Source organism: Myiozetetes cayanensis, unplaced genomic scaffold (genome assembly GCF_022539395.1).
Source record: "Myiozetetes cayanensis isolate MyiCay16 unplaced genomic scaffold, myiCay2020 scf276, whole genome shotgun sequence".
NCBI classification, from domain to species: Eukaryota; Metazoa; Chordata; class Aves; order Passeriformes; family Tyrannidae; genus Myiozetetes; species Myiozetetes cayanensis.
The window spans coordinates 24,054-43,827 of NW_026087495.1; the positions used below are offsets into that span (position 1 = coordinate 24,054).

General features: G+C 64.1%; 1 protein-coding gene across 1 annotated transcript; it reads right to left on the bottom strand.

Annotated features, from left to right (window-relative positions):
- Nucleotides 1–3,261: 3,261 nt before the first annotated feature.
- NKPD1 (NTPase KAP family P-loop domain containing 1) lies at nt 3,262–9,354 on the bottom strand. The gene is given in 5 exon segments (XM_050322159.1): nt 3,262–3,853; nt 3,931–4,179; nt 4,181–5,207; nt 6,232–6,363; nt 9,318–9,354. Coding segments are annotated over 5 exon segments (2,037 nt in total).
- Between the last annotated feature and the right edge of the window lie 10,420 nt (nt 9,355–19,774).

The following is a 19,774-nucleotide window of genomic DNA, read 5'->3' on the forward strand; positions in this document are numbered from 1 at the left end:
GGTCTCCAACCCATCCCAGGTGGTCTCCAAACCATCCCAGGGATTCTCCAGCCCACTCAGGGGGGTCCCAGGAATTCCTGGGGGGGCTCCCAGGGGATCCCAGGAATTCCCGGGGGGGGGTTCCCGGGATGGTCCCACCCACTCAGGGGGGTCCCAGGAATTCCCGGGGGGGCTCCCAGGGGATCCCAGGAATTCCCGGGGGGGGTCCCGGCTGGTCCCCCCCACTCGGGGGGAATCCTGGGATGGTCCCACCCACTCGGGGGGGGTCCCAGGATGGTCCCACCCACTCAGGGGGGTCCCAGGAATTCCCGAGGGGGCTCCCAGGGGATCCCAGAAATTCCCGGGGGGGCTCCCAGGGGATCCCAGAAATTCCCGGGGGGGCTCCCAGGGGATCCCAGGAATTCCCGGGGGGGGTCCCGGGCTGGTCCCCCCCACTCGGGGGTCGCGGGGGGGGCCGAGGACGCGTCTCTTTTCTTTCTGAAGTGCAATAAAATCTCATCAGGGAGTTTTTTGGGGGGTCCCGGGGGGTGGGGGGTGTTTTTGGGGTGGTCTTTGTCGCGGGGTGGGGTTGGAGGGGGAAGCTCCGCCCGTGGAGCCGCTGGTGGGGTTTGTGTTGTTTTTTTTTCTTCCTTTTTTTTCCCCTCGTGGATGATTCGTTGGTTTTATTTCTGTTGTCGTTGTTAAAAAAAAAACAGTTTTCTATTAAACAGAAACTCGGCTTTGCTCACCGGGCTCCCCTCCCCCCATTTCCCTCCCCCCTTTTCTTTGGGAAAATCCTCCTTTTTTTTATTTTTTTATCTTTTTTGGGGGGGATGGGAGGGTCTTTCGGATGCAAATCGGGCCATTCCAGCCCGAGATTCCAGCGGGGAAAACCCCTGGGAATGCCGAGGATCCCGGAGCACCCCCTCCCCCCTCCTTGGGAGGGATTTTTTTCCACCCAAAATCGGGGGGCCTGGACCCCCAATCCCCCCCCCCCCAAAAAAAATAGGCGGGATCCGAAGCGGGAGGTTGAAAAATCGGTTTATTGTGGGACGAGCCCGGGGGGGCCTTTTGGGGTCACCCCGGGCACTTGGGATGGGGGAGACCCCCTAATTCCCCCCCTAAGAGGACCCCATTTTTTCTGGGGGGGGGAAGGTCCCCAAAGGGTGTCTGGGGGTTCTGGGGGTTCCCCCCCCAATTTCCTACCCCAATTTTCCCCCTAAAGGGACCCATTTTTGGGGGAAGTTCCCAAAGGGTGATGGGGGGGTTGTCAGTGGGTTCTGGGGGTCCCCCTAATTGACATCCTAAAGGGACCCCATTTTTTGGGGGGAAGGTCCCCCAAGGGGTGTCTGGTGGGGGGGGCTGAGGGTCCCAGGGGTCATCGAGGTCATCTGGATCCCCCCTCCCCCATCCCCAAAACATCCCAGAGGGGGGACAACAACTCACAGGGACCCCCAATTCCCCAAGCCCATTTTGTGAGGGGTCCCCCCTTCCCCTGCCCCCTAATTTGGGGGTGCCTGTGGGTGGGAGGGGGGGACACACTGGACCCCCCATCCCCAAAACAGCTCTCAAAATATTCCAGGGGGTCCAAGAAGTCATGAGGACCCCCCAGTGCCCCGAGCCCATTTTGGGGTGTTCCCCCCTTCCCCTTCCCCCTAATTTGGGGGTCCCTGTGGCTGTGTGGGGACGCACTGCGTCCCCCTGGACACAACCCCAGAACAGCTCCCAAAATATTCCAGGGGGAGGGACACAAAGTCACTAGGGGACCCTTCCCTGCCCCTATTGGGGTCCTGTGGCTGTGTGGGGACACTGTCCCTGCACCCCAAATTCAGGGAGACCAAGTCACCCCTAAGCTTTTGGGGGTCCCTCGTGGCCCTGTGCTGGGGACACACTGCATCCCCCTGGACACAGCCCCAAACAGCTCCCAAAATATTCCAGGGGGGGCACAAGAAGTCATGGGACCCCAGTGCCCCGAGCCTGTTTTGGGGTGTCCCCCTTCCCCCGCCCCCTAATTTGGGGGTCCCTGTGGCTGTGTGGGGACACACTGCATCCCCCTGGACACAACCCCAAAACATTCCAGGGGGAGGGACACAAAGTCACAGGGACCCCCCGAGCCTGTTTTGGGGTGTCCCCCTTCCCCCACCCCCTAATTTGGGGGTTCCTGTGGCTGTGTGGGGACACACTGCACCCCCCATCCACAAAACAGCTCCCAGAACATTTCAGGGGAGGGACACAAGTCTGGGACCCCCAGTGCCCCGAGCCCATTTTGGGGGTGTCCCCCTGTGGCCCCTAGTGTGGGGTTCACTGTGGCTAGGTCCCCCTGGACACAGCCCCCAAAACAAGTCCCAAAATATTTCAGGGGGCTCCAAGAAGTCATGAGGACCCCCTGAGCCTGTTTTGGGGTGTCCTCTTCCCCGCCCCCTACTTTGGGGGTTCCTGTGGCTGTGTGGGGACACACTGCGTCCCTGACCACAACCCCAAAACATTCCAGGGGAGGGACCGGGCGTCCCCCTGGGGTTCCTGTGGCTGTGTGGGGACACACTGCATCCCCCTGGACACAGCCCCAAAACAACTCCCAAAATATTCCAGGGGGAGGGACACAAAGTCACAGGGACCCCCAGTGCCGAGCCCGTTTGGGGTGTCCCTTCCCTGCCCCTAATTTGGGGGTCCCTGTGGCTGTGTGGGGACACACTGCATCCCCCTGGACACAACCCCAAAACATTCCAGGGGGAGGGACACAAAGTCACAGGGACCCCCCGAGCCTGTTTTGGGGTGTCCCCCCTTCCCCCGCCCCCTAATTTGGGGGTCCCTGTGGCTGTGTGGGGACACACTGCACCCCCCTCCCCAAAACAGCTCCCAAAACATTCCAGGGGAGTCGGTACATTCACAAGTCCCCTAATTTGGGGTTCCCTGTGGCTGGGTCCCCCTGGACACAACCCCAAAATATTTCAGGGGGGTCCAAGAAGTCATGAGGACCCCCCAGTGCCCCGAGCCCATTTTGGGGGTGTCCCCCTTCCCCCACCCCCTAATTTGGGGGTCCCTGTGGCTGTGGGGGGACACACTGCGTCCCCCTGGACACAACCCCAAAACAGCTCCCAAAATATTTTGCGGTGTCCCCCTCTCCTTACCCCCTAATTTGGGGTTCCCTGTGGCTGTGTGGAGGGACACTGCACCCCCCATCCCCAAAACAGCTCCCAAAATATTCCAGGGGGAGGGACATAAAGTCACAGGGACCCCCCAGTGCCCTGAACCCATTTTGGGGGTTCCCCCTTCCCCCACCCCCTAATTTGGGGTTCCCTGTGGCTGTGTGGGGACGCCACACTGCGTCCCCCTGGACACGCGCGCCGTGGCGGCCGCCCGGAGCCGGTCGAGGGCCCTGAGCAGGCCCATCTTGTGCCGGATGGAGTGGTCGAGGTTGACGGTGACGGGCAGGAGCCGGCGGGCGTCGCGCGCCGTGAAGGGGAAGTCGCGGCGCAGGAAGGCCCCGAACTGCTCGGGGTCCCCGTCCAGGCTCAGCACGTTGTGCAGCGGCTGCCGCAGCGCGCTCAGCTCCGCCACGTGCGCCTCGAACACACTCCACAGCGTCCTGCTGCCGGGGTCCGGCGAGGGGTGACCCGCCGTGGGGTGATCCTGAGTGGGGTGATCCTGAGTGGGGTGATCCACTGTGGGGTGATCTGCCACCATGGGGTGATCCACTGTGGGGTGATCCGCCGCCGTGGGGTGATCCGGAGCGGGATCGAGCAGCGCCCAGCCCTGCCCGGCGTCCTCCAGGCACTGCAGGGCCCAGCTGAGGCGGCAGGGCCAGCGGTCGGCCAGCACCACCCAGGCGGCCGCGGCGCGCGGCGAGGGCCCCACCCCGCCCGTCCCGGGGATCCCGCCCGTCCCGGGGTCCCACCCGTCCCGGGGCTCCCGGAGCCGCCGGGGGAGCTCCCCGCGTTGATCCTGGCGCGGTGCAGCAGCAGGCGCAGCGTGATGGGGATGGTGTTGACGATGCGGCGCACGTGGGCCCCGCTGGCCGGCACGTAGCGCGCCAGGGCGTCCGAGGGGTCGTGCAGGCAGCGGAACGCCTCGTGGATGCAGCGCACCGCCGCCTCGGCCTCGGCCTCCGCCCAGCCGGGGGGATCCGGGGCAGGCCGAGATCCGCCAGCTCCATTGACACATCCCGGTGCTTGCGAGGCGGCCGCCCCGGCGCCGGCGGCGCTCGGCGTTGCCGGCCATGATCCGGTAGGCCAGGTCCTCCCGCGTGCCGATGGCGGCCTCGAGGCAGCGCAGGCGGGAGCGCGCGCCCACGTCCGGGATGGAGAAGGGCAGCGACACGGAGCGGCTCAGGAACAGGTAGCCGTTGTCCGCCAGGCCCCGCATGCAGCCCGTCTGCTCCAGGCACGGCACCACCACGCTGGGGTCCACGGCCAGGATGGAGATGAAGGGCGCGTCGGCGTCCGACAGCAGCGTGTTGACGGCGTTGAGCACGCCCGCCACGCGCTCGGGCAGGCACAGGTCCAGGCTGGTGATCTCCATCACCACGCGCAGCCGCCGCCGCTCGAACACCTCCATGAAGGCCAGGAAGTCGACCAGCGCCTCCACCTCGGCGCGCACCTTGCTCATGAAGCCCAGCTGGCCGGCGAAGCGGTCGCTGTCCGTCAGCCGCTCGATCTTCCTCTTCTCGCTCACCAGCAGGTTCTTGAGCACCGACAGCGCGCCCAGCGCCAGCCCCGAGCCCGACAGCGACGCCACGGCGCTGCCCACCGCCTTCAGCGCCCGGTGCTCCTTGACGCCGGGCACCAGCAGGGCCACCAGCAGCACGGCCAGCCCCGCGCCCAGCGCCAGCAGCAGCGCCCACAGCCGCAGGCACGCCCCCGTCTTCAGGGCCCACTCGCGGCGCGCCCGGGGGCCCTCGGCGTGGCGGGGCCGCGCGCCCGCCACGTGGAAGACGCTGAGCAGGAGGGCGCCGAAGTGGCGGCGCACGTGCTCGCAGAGCGCCGTCACCAGCCCGGCCCACAGGCGGTCGCAGCCCGCGTACTGCCAGGCGCTGAAGCGCACGAACACGAACTCCACGCGCCGCCGCCGCGCCGCCGCCGCCGTCACCACCGGCTCGTAGAAGGCCAGGAGCCAGAGCGCCTGCAGGAGCCCCCAGCCCCGCGGGCTGCGAGGGCGATCGTCCCCGCACGCGGCGTCCACGGGGTCCGGCTCCGACTGCTCGCGCTGCCACATCTCCTCACGCATGAAGGCTGAGGGGGAAAGAGATGGGGGATGGGGGTGGGTGGGGGCACCCCAGAGCTCCCAGAGATGGGGGAGAAGTGGGGGTTGGGGATGGGATGGGATGGGGTGGGAGACCCCAGAGATGGGGGAGAAGTGGGGATTGGGAATGGGATGGGATGGGGTGGGAGACCCCAGAGATGGGGAGAAGTGGGGGTTGGGGGATGGGATGGGGTGGGGTGGGAGTGGATGGGATGGGATGGGGTGGGATGGGATGGGATGGGATGGGATGGGATGGGATGGGATGGGATGGGATGGGATGGGATGGGATGGGGTGGGGAGGACACCCCAGAGCCCCAGAGATGGGGGAGAAGTGGGGGTTGGGAATGGGTGGGGTGGAGGGGATGGGGTGGGATGGGATGGGATGGGGTGGGGTGGGGTGGGGTGGGTGGGGGCACCCCAGAGCCCCAGAGATGGGGGAGAAGTGGGGGTTGGGGAATGGGGTGAGGTGGGGTGGGAGACACTAAAGTTGGGAGAGAAATGGGGTTGGGGGATTTGGGAGGGGTGGGATGAGGTGGGGTGGATGGGATGGGATGGGATGGGATGGGATGGGGTGGGGTGGGATGAGATGGGATGGGATGGGATGGGATGGGGGGGCACTCCAGAGCCCCAGAGATGGGGGAGAAGTGGGGGTTGGGGATGGGGTGGGGTGGGGTGGGAGACCCTAAAGTTGGGGGAGAAATGGGGGTGGGGGAATGGGATGGGGTGGGAGACACTAAGAGTTGGGGGAGAAATGGGGTTGGGGGGATTTGGGAGGGGTGGGATGGGATGGGGTGGGATGGGATGGGATGAGGTGGGGTGGGACACCCCAAAGCTGAGGTAGAAACGGGATTGGGGCCAGGATTTGGGGCTGGGATGGGACAACTTGGGACACCCCAAACCCTCCGAAGAAAACAAGCGACGAGAGCCCAAATCCCGGATCCGAGGGGACCCCGTGGGTTGGGGTGGGTGCCCTGTCCCTGTCCCCCATCCCCTGTCCCCTGTCCCCACACCCACCGGTGACCTTGTCCAGCAGGCAGTCGAGGCGGTGGCCGCAGGGAGCGTAGAACCCCACGGTGACCGGCGTGGCCACGTGGCACAGGGTCTGGGACAGGCACCGGCAGTAAATGTCGTCCTCCGTGGGCTCCTCTGGGGTGGGATGGGATGGGAATGGGGACAGGGTGACCCCCCCTGTCCATGGGAACGGGGGAGACCCCCAGAACCCCAGTGGGGTGGGATGGGATGGGATGGGATGGGATGGGATGGGATGGGATGGGATGGGGACCGTGTGGCACAGGGTCTGGGACAGGCACCGGCAGTAAATGTCGTCCTCCGTGGGCTCCTCTGGGGTGGGAATGGGGACACTGGGACATCCTGGAGATGTGGGAACAGGGGAGACCCCCAAAACTGCAGTGGGGTGGGAATGGGGACACTGGGACATCCTGGGGATTTGGGAACAGGGGAGACCCCCAGAACCCCAGTGGGGTGGGATGGGATGGGATGGGATGGGATGGGATGGGATGGGATGGGATGGGATGGGATGGGATGGGATGGGATGGGATGGGATGGGGGCCGTGTGGCACAGGGTCTGGGACAGGCACCGGCAGTAAATGTCGTCCTCCGTGGGCTCCTCTGGGGTGGGAACGGGGACACTGGGACATCTTGGAGATGTGGGAACAGGGAGACCCCAGAACCCCAGTGGGGTGGGATGGGATGGGATGGGATGGGATGGGATGGGATGGGATGGGATGGGATGGGATGGGATGGGATGGGATGGGATGGATGGGATGGGATGGGATGGGATGGGATGGGATGGGATGGGATGGGATGGGATGGGATGGGATGGGATGGGATGGGATGGGATGGGATGGGATGGGATGGGATGGGGACCGTGTGGCACAGGGTCTGGGACAGGCACCGGCAGTAAATGTCGTCCTCCGTGGGCTCCTCTGGGGTGGGAACGGGGACAGGGTGAGCCCTCCTGTCCATGGGAACAGGGGAGACCCCCAGAACCCCAGTGGGGTGGGAATGGGGTGGGAACAGGGACAGGGTGACCCCTGGTCCCTGGGAAGGGAGCCCCAGAACCCAATGGGTGGGAATGGGACAGGTGACCCTCCTGTCCCTGGGAACAGGGAGACCCCCAGAACCCCAGTGGGGTGGGAAGGGTGAGAATAGGGTGAATGGGGTGGGGACTGTGGCAGAGGATTTGGGATTTGGGATGGGTGGGATGAGATGGGATGGGGTGGGATGGGGGTCGGTGCCAGAGGATTTGGGATTTGGGATTTGGGATTTGAGATTTGGGATTTGGGATGGGGTGAGATGGGATGGGGTGGGATGGGGTGGGATGGGATGGGATGGGATGGGGTGGGGTGGGATGGGATGGGATGGGATGGGATGGGGCCATGTGCCAGAGGATTTGGGATTTGGGATTTGAGATTTGGGATGGGGTGAGATGGGATGGGATGGGATGGGATGGGGCTGTGTGGCAGAGGATTTGGGATTTGGGATGGGATGGGAGTGGGATGGGGACTATGTGGCAGAGGATTTGGGATTTAGGATTTGGGGTGGGGTGGAGTGGGATGAGAATGGGATGGGATGGGATGGGATGGGATGGGATGGGATGGGATGGGATGGGATGGGATGGGATAGGATGGGATGGGATGGGATGGGATGGGATGGGATGGGATGGGATGGGATGGGATGGGGCCGTGTGGCAGAGGATTTGGGATTTAGGATTTGGGGTGGGGTGGATGGGATGAGATGGGATGGGATGGGATGGGATGGGATGGGATGGGATGGGATGGGATAGGATGGGATGGGATGGGATGGGATGGGGTGGGATGGGATGGGGTGGGATGGGGGCCATGTGGCAGAGGATTTGGGATTTGGGATTTGGGATGGGAATGAGCCCCCTCCCCATACCTTGTTGTTCCCGGTGTTCTCCATCCCCGTCAGCTCCATGGGGACAGGGACAGGAGCAGGGGACAGGGACAGGGACAGGGACAGGGACAGGGACAGGGACAGGGGCAGGGACAGGGACAGGCGTGTCCCCCCGGGCTCAGCCAGGCCACGCTCTCCTCCCAGCCCCCAGGGGGGGTCTCCGGAGACCCCAGAGCCCCCAGGCAGCAGGAACCCTGCAGGGACACAGGGACACCTTGGGGACATTGCAGGGACACATTGGAGACACCTTGGGGACACCTGGGGACACAGGGACACCATGGAGGGGGTCCCCAAAGCCCCCAGACCCCCCAGGCAGCAGGAACCCTGCAGGGACACAGGGACACCTTGGGGACACCCTGGGGACACCTTGGGGACAGGGGGACACCATGGACGGGGGTCCCAGAGCCCCCAGACCCCCCAGGCAGCAGGAACCCTGCAGGGACACCTTGGGGACACTTTGGGGACACCTTGGGGACACTTTGGGGACACTTTGGGGACACAGGGACATTGCAGGGACACCTTGGGGACACCTTAGGGACACCATGGACGGGGGTCCCAGAGCCCCCAGACCCCCCGGGCAGCAGGAACCCTGCAGGGACACAGGGACACCTTGGGGACACCCTGGGGACACCTTGGGGACATCCTGGGGACATGAGGACACCTTGGGGACATGGGGACACTGGGGACACTGGGACAACCCATACTGGGGACACTGGGACAGCCCCTACTGGTGACACCAGTGCCCCCATCCCAACCCATACTGGGGACACTGGGACAGCCCCTACTGGGGACACTGGGACAGCCCCTACTGGTGACACCAGTGCCCCCATCCCAGCCCATACTGGGGACACTGGGACAGCCCATACTGGGGACACTGGGACAACCATACTGGTGACACCAATGCCCCCACCCCAGCCCCTACTGGTGCCCCGGGGCCAGTGCACACCGGGACCCCCCCCGTGACCCCCCTCACCCCCTCCCTCCGAGGGTCTCCCTCTGACCCCTCTGACCCCTCTCACTCCTCCCGGGGTCTCCCTGTGACCCCCTCACCCCCTCTGACCCCCTTCCCTCCCCATCCTCTCTGACCCCCTCACCCTCCTCAGGGGTCTCCCCACCCTCTCTGACCCCCTGTGACTCCCTTCACCCCCGGGAGTCTCCCTCACCTTCCCTCTCCCGAGGGGTCTCCCTGGCCCTCCCCATCCTACCCCGGCCATCCCGTCCGGCTCCATCGCCCTCGCTCCGCCCCAGCGCGGGCTCCGCTCCCGATTTATGGGCTCAGGATGTGACCCTGGCCCGGCTCTGAACCCCTATGACCCCCTCACCCTCCCCATCCCCAGGGGTCTCCCTGGCCCCTCCCCATCCTACCCCGCCATCCGTCCGCTCCATCGCCCTCGCTCCGCCCCAGCGCGGGCTCCGCTCCCGATTTATGGGCTCAGGATGTGACCCTGGCCCGGCTCTGAACCCCTGTGACCCCCTCACCTCCCCTCCCCAGGGGTCTCCCCTGGCCCCCTCCCCATCCTACCCCGGCCATCCCGTCCGGCTCCATCGCCCTCGCTCCGCCCCAGCGCAGGCTCCGCTCCCGATTTATGGGCTCAGGATGTGACCCCGGCCCGGGGAGGGACCGGGAGGGACCGGGAGGGACCGGGAGGGACCCGGGAGGGACCCGGGAGGGCGGACGGGGCAGAAATTCCGGCTGAGCTCGGCCTGAGTCAGGGCCCAGCAATGCCCGCCTGGGAGGCTCGGGCTGGGGGCGACACGGGGGGGACACGGAGGGGACACGGAGGGGACACGGAGGGGGACACGAGGGGACACGGAGAGCGACACGAGGGGCACGCGGGGACAGTTTTGGGGTGGGTGGGGTGGGGGTGTGTGCGGAGGGGACAGGCGGTGACACGGCGGTGACACGGGCGGGGTGGCACCGCGCCGGGGAGGTGACACCGCGATGCGACAGCGCGATGTGACAGCGCCGTGGCATCGCCACTTCCTGTGGCTCCTGGCCCGAGGAACCTGCTGGCCCGGGCACGGGGGAAGGGGTGGGTGGGGGTGTGGGGGTGGTGACACGCGGTGGCCACCGGTCCGCGTGACACGCGCTGGCCACGCGGCCACCGGGCTGGGGGGAGGGGCTGGGGGAGGGTCACCAGTGTCACCAGTACGGGCTGTCCCAGTGTCACCAGTATAGGCTGGGGAAGGGTCACCAGTGTCACCAGTATGGGCTGTCCCAGTGTCACCAGTATAGGCTGGGGGAGAGTCACCGGTGCCACCAGTATAGGCTGGGCGAGGGTCACCAGTGTCACCAGTACGGGCTGTCCCAGTGTCACCAGTACGGGCTGGGGGAGGGTCACCAGTGTCACCAGTATGGGCTGGGGGAGGGTCACCAGTGTCACCAGTATGGGCTGTCCCAGTGTCACCAGTATGGGCTGGGGGAGGGTCACCAGTGTCACCAGTATGGGCCGTCCCAGTGTCACCAGTATAGGCTGGGGGAGGGTCACCGGTGTCACCAGTACGGGCTGGGGGAGGGTCACCAGTATGGGCTGGGGGAGGGTCACCAGTGTCACCAGTACAGGCTGTCCCAGTGTCACCAGTACGGGCTGTCCCAGTGTCACCAGTATAGGCTGGGGAGGGTCACCAGTGTCACCAGTATGGGCTGTCCCAGTGTCGCCAATATAGGCTGGGGGAGGGTCACCAGTGTCACCAGTATGGGCCGTCCCAGTGTCACCAGTATAGGCTGGGGAAGGGTCACCAGTGTCACCAGTATGGGCTGTCCCAGTGTCACCAGTATAGGCTGGGGGAGGGTCACCAGTATGGGCTGGGGGAGGGTCACCGGTGTCACCAGTATAGGTTGGGGGAGGGTCACCAGTGTCACCAGTATGGGCTGTCCCAGTGTCACCAGTATAGGCTGGGGTAGGGTCACCAGTGTCACCAGTACGGGTCGTCCCAGTGTCACCAGTATAGGCTGGGGAAGGGTCACCAGTGTCACCAGTACGGGCTGGGGGAGGGTCACCAGTGTCGCCAATATAGGCTGGGGGAGGGTCACCAGTGTCACCAGTATGGGCTGTCCCAGTGTCACCAGTATAGGCTGGGGGAGGGTCACCGGTGTCACCAGTATGGGTCACCAGTGTCCCCCCGGGAGGGGCTGTCCCAGTGTCCCCAGTATAGACTGTCCCAGTGTCCCCAGTGTCCCTAGTATAGACTGTCTCAGTGTCCTCAGCATGGGCTGTTCCAGTGTCCCCAGTATGGATTGTCCCAGTGTCCCCACTGTCCCCAGTGTCCCCTGCGTGGGTTGTCCCAGCATGGGCTGTCCCAGTGCTCCCAGTCCTCCCAGTGCTCCCAGTGTGGGCTGTCCCAGTGTCCCCAGTATAGATTGTGCCAGTGTCCCCAGTGTCCCTAGACTGTCCCAGTGCTCCCAGCACTCCCTGCGTGGGCTGTCCCAGTGTCCCCAGTACAGACTGTCCCAGTGTCCCCAGTATAGACTGTCCCATTGTCCCAGCACTCCCTGCGTGGGCTGTCCCAGTGCCCCCTGCGTGGGCTGTCCCAGTGCTCCCAGTGTTCCCAGTGTGGGCTGTCCCAGTGTCCCCAGCGCTCCCAGTGCTCCCAGCATGGGCTGTCCCAGTGCTCCCAGTGTCCCAGCGTGGGCTGTCCCAGTACTCCCAGTGCTCCCATTGCTCCCAGTGCTCCCAGTGTGGGCTGTCCCAGTGTCCCCTGCGTGGGCTGTCCCAGTGCTCCCAGTGTGGGCCATCCCAGTGCTCCCAGTGTCCCAGCGTGGGCTGTCCCAGTGCTCCCAGTGCTCCCAGCAGGGCTGGGTGTCTCCCGTGTGGGGGTGGTGGCACCCCTGGCATTTCCGAGGCACCGGGAAGGGCCCCGCGCGTCACCGGGAGGGGGGAGGGGCCACACCCCTGCCCCCAGCCCAAATTCCAGCCCAAATCCCACCCTGTTCTATCCTATCCTATCCTATCCTATCCTAAATCCCACCCCATCCATCTCAAACCCCAGCCCAAATTCCAGCCCAAATCCCACCCTGTTCCATCCTATCCCATCCCATCCCATCCCATCCCATCCTATCCTATCCTATCCTAAATCCCACCCCATCCCATCTCAAACCCCAGCCCAAATTCCAGCCCAAATCCCACCCTGTTCCATCCTATCCCATCCCATCCTATCCCATCCCATCCCATCCCATCCCATCCCATCCCATCCTAAATCCCACCCCATCCCATCCCATCCTATCCTATCCTATCCTAAATCCCACCCCATCCTATCTCAAATCCCAGCCCAAATTCCAGCCCAAATCCCACCCTATCCCATCCTATCCCATCCTATCCTAAATCCCACCCCATCCCATCTCAAATTCCAGCCCAAATCCCACCCTATTCCATCCTATCCCAGCCCATCCTATCCTATCCTAAATCCCACCCCATCCCATCTCAAATTCCAGCCCAAATTCCATCATAAATCCCATCCTAAATCCCACCCCATCCCATCCTATCCCAGCCCATCCTATCCTATCCCAAATCCCACCCCATCCCATCCTAAATCCCAGCCCAAATCCCATCCCAAATCCCACCCCATCCCATCCTAAATCCCATCCCACTCCATCCCAAATCCCATCCCAAATCCAATCCCAAATCCCATCCCATCCTATCCTAAATCCCATCCCATCCTATCCTAAATCCCATTCCAAATCCCACCCCAAATCCCATCCCAAATTCCATCTCAAATCCCATCCCAAAGCCCATCCCAAAGCACACCCCATCCTATCCTAAATCCCATCCCAAAGCCTATCCCAAATCCCATCCCAAATCCCACCCCATCCTATCCCAAATTCCATCCCAAATGTTACCCCATCCTATCCTAAATCCCATCCCAAATCCCAAACCCCATCCCATTCCAAATCCCAAATCCGAAATCCCATCCCAAATTTCATCCCAAATGCCATCCCAAACCCCATCCCATTCCAGATCCCAAATCCCAAACCCCATCCCAAATTTCATCCCGAATCCCATCCCAAATCCCATCCCAAATTTCATCCCAAATCCCAAATTTCATCCCAAATCCCAAATTTCATCCCGAATCCCAAATCCCACCCCCATCCCGTCCCAGCGCCGCCCCCGCGCGGCCGCTCCCGGAACTGCAGCACAAAAACCTCTTCCCCTTCTCCCCCCCAAAAAAATCCCCCCCAAAATCGGGGTCCCCCCTCGAAGCCCCTCCCCTAAATCCCGGAACCCTAAGCCCCTCCCCTAAATCCCACACCCCTAATTCTTTAGGGGACCCCCAATTTTATAGGGGACCCCCTCCAATTCTTTAAGGGATCCCCCAAAAATTCAGGGGAAACCCCCCCTCAATTCTTTAAGGGATTGGGACGTCCGGGACCCCCCAGGTCGTTTTTTGGAGGGGTCTCTGTGGGGTCCCCAGTGGGGTTTGGGGGTCCTTATGGGGTGTGGGGGAGTCTCTGTGGGGTCTATAGTGGTGTTTGGGGGTCCCTGAGTGGGGGTTTGGGGGTCTTTATGGGGTGGGGGGTTTCTGTGGGGTTTGGGGGTCCCCAGTGGGATTTGGGGGTCCTATGGGGTGAGGGAGGGTTTCTGTGGGGTCCCCAGTGGGGTTTGGGGGTCCTTATGGGGGGTGTGTGTAGAGGGTGTCTCTGTGGGGTCCCCAGTGGGGTTTGGGGGTCCCCAGTGGGATTTGGGGGTCCCTATGGGGTGTGTGTGTAGGGGGTCTCTGTGGGGTCCCCAGTGGGGTTTGGGGTCCCCAGTGGGATTTGGGGGTCCTTATGGGGGGTGTGTGTAGGGGGTCTCTGTGGGTCCCCAGTGGTGTTTGGGGTCCCCTGTGGGATTTGGGGTCCTATGGGGTGTGTGTAGGGGGTCTCTGTGGGGTCCCCAGTGGGGTTTAGGGGTCCCCAGTGGGATTTGGGGTCCTATGGGGGTGTGTGTAGGGGGTCTCTGTGGGGTCCCCAGTGGGGTTGGGGTCTCTCCGGGGTTTGGGGGTCCCTCTGAGCTTGGGGGTCTCTGGAGTCCTCGGTGGGGTTTGGGGTCCGTTCCCATGTGGCCCCCGAGTGTCCCCCTTGTCCCTCTTTGTCCCCCGTGTCCTCCCCACTCCCGCGTGTCCCCCTTGTCCCCCGTGTCCCCTGTCCCCATGTCGACCCCCGAGTGTCCCCCTTGTCCCCCAGTGTCCCCAGTCCCCATGTCGACCCCGAGTGTCCCCCCGTGTCCCCCATCCCCCTGTGTCCCCCATCCCCATGTCAACCCCCGAGTGTCCCCCTTGTCCTCCGTGTCCCCCGAGTGTCCCCCACGAGTGTCCCCCCGTGTCCCTCTTTGTCCCCCGTGTCCTCCCCACTCCCGCGTGTCCCCCTTGTCCCCATGCCCCCTTGTCCTCTGTGTCCCACCTTGTCCCCCGTGTCCCCCTTGTCCTCTCGTGTCCCACCTTATCCCCCCGTGTCCCCTGTTCCCATGTCCCCACGTGTCCCCGTGTCCCCCCTTGTCCTCTCGTGTCCCCTTATCCCCCGTGTCCCTGTTCCCATGTCGCCCCGCGTGTCCCCCGTGTCCCCCCTTGTCCTCTCGTGTCCCCCGTGTTCCCCCGTGTCCCCCTCCCCGTGTCGTTCCCCGAGTGTCCCCCGTGTCCCCGCTTGTCCTCTCGTGTCCCCCGTGTCCCCGTGTCCCCAGTGTCCCCCGTGTCCCCCGTGTCCCGTTCCCATGTCACCCCACGAGTGTCCCCCGTGTCCCTCCCACTCCCGCGTGCCCCCCTTGTCCTCTGTGTCCCCCTTGTTTCCGTGTCCCCTGTCCCCGTGTCGACTCCCCGACTGTCCTCCCGTGTCCCCCTTGTCCCCCGTGTCCCCCGTGTCCCCCCTTGTCCCCCCTCCCGTGTCGTCCCCCGTGTCCCCCACTCCCCACGTATTCCCCCTCGTCCCCGTATCCCTCCCATGTCCCCCTTGTCCCCCGTGTCCCCCTTGTCCCCCGTGTCCCCCTTGTCCTCCGTGTCCCCCTTGTCCCCCGTTGCCCCCCGTGTCCCCCTGAGTGTCCCCCGTGCCCCCCGTGTCCTCTCGTGTCCCCCGTGTCCTCCGTGTCCCCCGTGTCCTCCCGTGTCCCCCGTGTCCCCCTGTGTCCCCCGTGTCCCCCTCGTGTCTCCCATTGTCCCCAGTACCCCCGTGTCACCCCGATGTCGCCCCGTGTCCCCTGTGTCCCCCGTGTCCCCGAGTGTCCCCCGTGTCCCCGTGTCCCTCATGTGCCCCCATGTCCCCGTGTCGACCCCCAGTGTCCCCCGTGTCCCCCGTGTCCCCCGTGTCCCCCTTGTCTCCCGTGTCCCCTGTCCCCGTGTCGGCCCCCGAGTGTCCCCCGTGCCCCCGTGTCCTCCGTGCCCCCCTTGTTTCCTGTACCCCCCGTGTCCCCCTCGTGTCCTCCTCGTGTCCCCTGGTGTCCCCCGTGTCCTCCGTGTCCCCTCGTGCCTCCCCTTGTACCCGGTCCCCCGAGTGTCCCCCGAGTGTCCCCGTGTCCCCGCTCGCCTCCTCGCGCCCTCCCACTCCCCTTCCTTCCCCTCTCCTCTCCCTCCTCCCCTCCCCTCCTTCCTTCCCCCTCCCACTCCCCGCGTCCCGCGAGTGGGTGGGCGCTCTCGGGCCCCACCCCGGGGTTCCCCGCCCTCCGCGCCCCCTCAATCCAACCCCCACCCGGGGCGGTTCCCCGAGCCCCCGACCCCCGATCCCCCACGCTTTTCCCCCTCCCCACGCGTGTCGGTCGGCGATGGGCCCCGCTCTGCTGCTCCTGGCCCTGCTGGCGCTGCCCGCGCCGGGGTCCCCGCGCCCCCGGCCCCCACGCGGGGGCCCGCCCGCCTCCGCCTGCGCTTCACCCCCGCGCTGCTGCCCCGAGAGGGGGTCCCGCGTGGGGGCGGCAGGAACGTCACGGTGGTGGAGAGCGGGAGGACCCCCGGGAACCGGATTCAGGCTCGGTCAGTGCGGGGGGCGGATTTTGAGGTGCGGGAGTTTGGGTGCCCGGGGAGTTTTTGGGGTGCGGGAAAATTCGGGGAGTTTTGGGGTGCGGGGGAGTTTAGGTGCCCTGGGGGAGTTTGGGGTGCGGCGGAGTTTGGGGAGATGGGGGACCAAGGGAGTTTTGAGGTGCTGGGGGAGTTTAGGGTGCCCGGGAGTTTTGAGTGCGGGAAAATTGGGGAGTTTGGGAGTGCGAGGGAAGTTTTGGGATGCGGGGGAGTTTGGGAGATGGGGGACCAGGGGGAAGTTTTGGGTACCCGGGGAGTTTTGGGGTGCGGGGAGGAGTTTGGGGAGTTTGGAGTGCAGGGATGTCGGGGGAGTTTGGGGTGCCTGGGGAGTTTGGGGATACCTGGGGAGTTTGAGGTGCCGGGGGAGTTTGGGGTGCCCGGGAGAGTTTGGGGTGCCCAGGGGAAGGTTTGGAGTGCGGGGGATTTGGGGTGCCGGGGAGTTTGGGGTGCCCGGGGGAGTTTTGGGGTGCGGGCTGGGGTCTGGTGTCCGGGGGCTCTTTGAGGTGCCTGGGGAGTTTTGGGGTGCGGGGAGTTTGGGGTGCGGGGGTGGAGCAAGGGGTCACAGGGGAGTTTGGAGGTGCAGGGGGGTCTGGTGTCCGGGGGGTTTTGAGGGTGTCGGGGAGTTTGGGGTCCCTGGACCGACCAGATTTGGGGTCCTTGATTTGGGGGTCCCAGATTTGGGGTCCCTGGTGTGTGTGTGTGGGGGGTCGTTCTGATTTGGGGTCCCAGATTTGGGGTCTCTGATTTGAGTTTAGGGCTCTGATTTGGGGAGGGGGTCGTTCTGATTTGGGGGTCCCAGATTTGGGGTCTCCGATTTGGGTTTGGGGCTCTGATTTGGGGGAGGGGGTCGTTCTGATTTGGGGGTCCCAGATTTGGGGTCTCCGATTTGGGTTTGGGGCTCTGATTTGGGGGAGGGGGGTCGTTCTGATTTGGGGGTCCCAGATTTGGGGTCTCTGATTTGGGTTTGGGGCTCTGATTTGGGGAGTCGTTCTGATTTGGGGGTCCCAGATTTGGGGTCTCTGATTTGGGTTTGGGGCTCTGATTTGGGGGTCGTTCTGATTTGGGGGTCCCAGATTTGGGGTCTCTGATTTGGGTTTGGGGCTCTGATTTGGGGGGTCGTTCTGATTTGGGGGTCCCAGATTTGGGGTCTCTGATTTGGGTTTGGGGCTCTGATTTGGGGGGAGGGGGTCGTTCTGATTTGGGGGTCCCAGATTTGGGGTCCTTTGGGGGACAGGGTGGGCTTTGATTTGGGGGGTCCTGCAGCTTCCTGAGATGTTCTTGGGGAGGGGCTCTGATTTGGAGAGGGGTCCCTGATTTGGGGAGGGTCCCCAGATTGGAGAGCTCTGATTTTGGGGGATCTCTGATTTGAGGGATGGATGTCCCAGATTGGATATCCCTGATTTAGGAGGGATCCCTGATTTTGGGGGTCCCTGATTTTGGGAGGGTCCCTGATTGTAGGTCTCTGATTTAGGGGGTTCCTGATTTTAGGAGGGGTCCCTGATTTGGGAGGGGTCCCAGATTTGGAGTCCCTGGGGGTTCCTGGGGAGGGCCCCTGATTTTGGGGGAGTTGTCTCTGATTTTGGGGGAGTCCTGATTTTGGGGAGGGTCCCTGATTGGGGGTCTCTGATTTTGGGAGTCCTGATTTTGGGAGGGTCCCAGATTGGAGGTCCCTGATTTTGGGGAGTCCCTGATTTTGAGGAGGGATTCCTGATTTTGGGGGCTGGGGTGTCTCTCATTTTATGGGTGAGGTCCTTCATTTTTGGGGTAGTCCCTGATTTTGGGGGTGGTCCCTGATTTGGGGTGTCCCTGATTTGGGAGGTCCCTGATTTTGGGGGTCCCTGATTTGGGGAGTCCCTGATTTTGGGAGGGGTTCCCGATTTTGGGGGGGAGTCCATGATTTGGGGGGGGTCCATGATTTGGGAGGGGCCCCTGATTTTGGGGGGGTCCCTGATTTTGGGGGGATGTCCCAGACTGGGGGTCCCTGACGGGGACCCATCCCAGGGTGGATTTTGGGGAAGTTCGGGAGGAATTTGGGTGCCTTGGGATGAATTTGGGTGCCCAGGGAGGGATTTGGGTGCCCAGGGATGGATTTGGGTGGCCAGGGATGGATTTGGGTGCCCCGGGAGGGATTTGGGTACCCAGGGAGGGATTTGGGTGCCCAGGGGAGGGATTTGGGTGCCCAGGGGATGGATTTGGGTGCCCAGGGATGGATTTGGGTGCCGAGGGGATGGATTTGGGTGCCCCAGGGAGGGATTTGGGTGCCCAGGGATGGATTTGGGTGCCCAGGGGAGGGATTTGGGTGCCGTGGGAGGGATTTGGGTGCCCCAGGGAGGGATTTGGGTGCCCCAGGGAGGGATTTGGGTGCTGTGGGATGGATTTGGGTGCCGAGGGGAGGGATTTGGGTGCCCCAGGGGAGGGATTTGGGTGCCCAGGGATGGATTTGGGTGCCGAGGGGAGGGATTTGGGTGCCCTAGGATGAATTTGGGTGCCCAGGGAGGGATTTGGTGCTGTAGGATGGATTTGGGTGCTGAGGGATGGATTTGGGTGCCGAGGGAGGGATTTGGGTGCCCCAGGGAGGGATTTGGGTGCCGTGGGGATGGATTTGGGTGCCCAGGGATGGATTTGGGTGCCCCAGGGAGGGATTTGGGTGCCAGGAGGGGGATTTGGGTGCCCGAGGGATGGATTTGGGTGCCGGGGGGATGAATTTGGGTGCCGAGGGGAGGGATTTGGGTGCTGTGGGAGTGATTTGGGTGCCCGAGGGGATGGATTTGGGTGCCCCAGGGGAGGGATTTGGGTGCCCAGGGATGAATTTGGGGGCCCAGGGGATGGATTTGGGTGCCGAGGGGAGGGATTTGGGTGCCGAGGGAGGGATTTGGGTGCCCAAGGATGAATTTGGGTGCCCAGGGAGGATTTGGGTGCCCCAGGGAGGGATTTGGGTGCCCAGGGGAGGGATTTGGGTGCCCAGGGATGGATTTGGGTGCCGGGGGGAGGGATTTGGGTGCTGTGGGAGGGATTTGGGTGCCCAAGGATGAATTTGGGTGCCCCAGGGAGGGATTTGGGTGCCCAGGGAGGGATTTGGGTGCCCAGGGAGGGATTTGGGTGCCGAGGGGAGGGATTTGGGTGCCCAGGGAGGGATTTGGGTGCCCAGGGATGGATTTGGGTGCCCAGGGATGGATTTGGGTGCCGAGGGGGAGAGATTTGGGAGCCCATGGAGGGATTTGGGTGCCCCGGGAGGGATTTGGGTGCCCCAGGGAGGGATTTGGGTGCTGTAGGAGGGATTTGGGTGCCGAGGGGATGGATTTGGGTGCCGGGGGGAGGGATTTGGGTGTCCAGGGAGGGATTTGGGTGCCGAGGGGAGGGATTTGGGTGCCGTGGGATGGATTTGGGTGCCCCGGGGATGGATTTGGGTGCCGAGGGGAGGGATTTGGGTGCCGAGGGGAGGGATTTGGGTGCCCCAGGGAGGGATTTGGGTGCTGTGGGATGAATTTGGGTGCCCCAGGGATGGATTTGGGTGCCCCAGGGATGGATTTGGGTGCCGAGGGGATGGATTTGGGTGCCCAGGGGAGGGATTTGGGTGCCCAGGGATGGATTTGGGTGCCGAGGGGAGGGATTTGGGTGCCCAGGGGAGAGATTTGGGTGCCCCAGG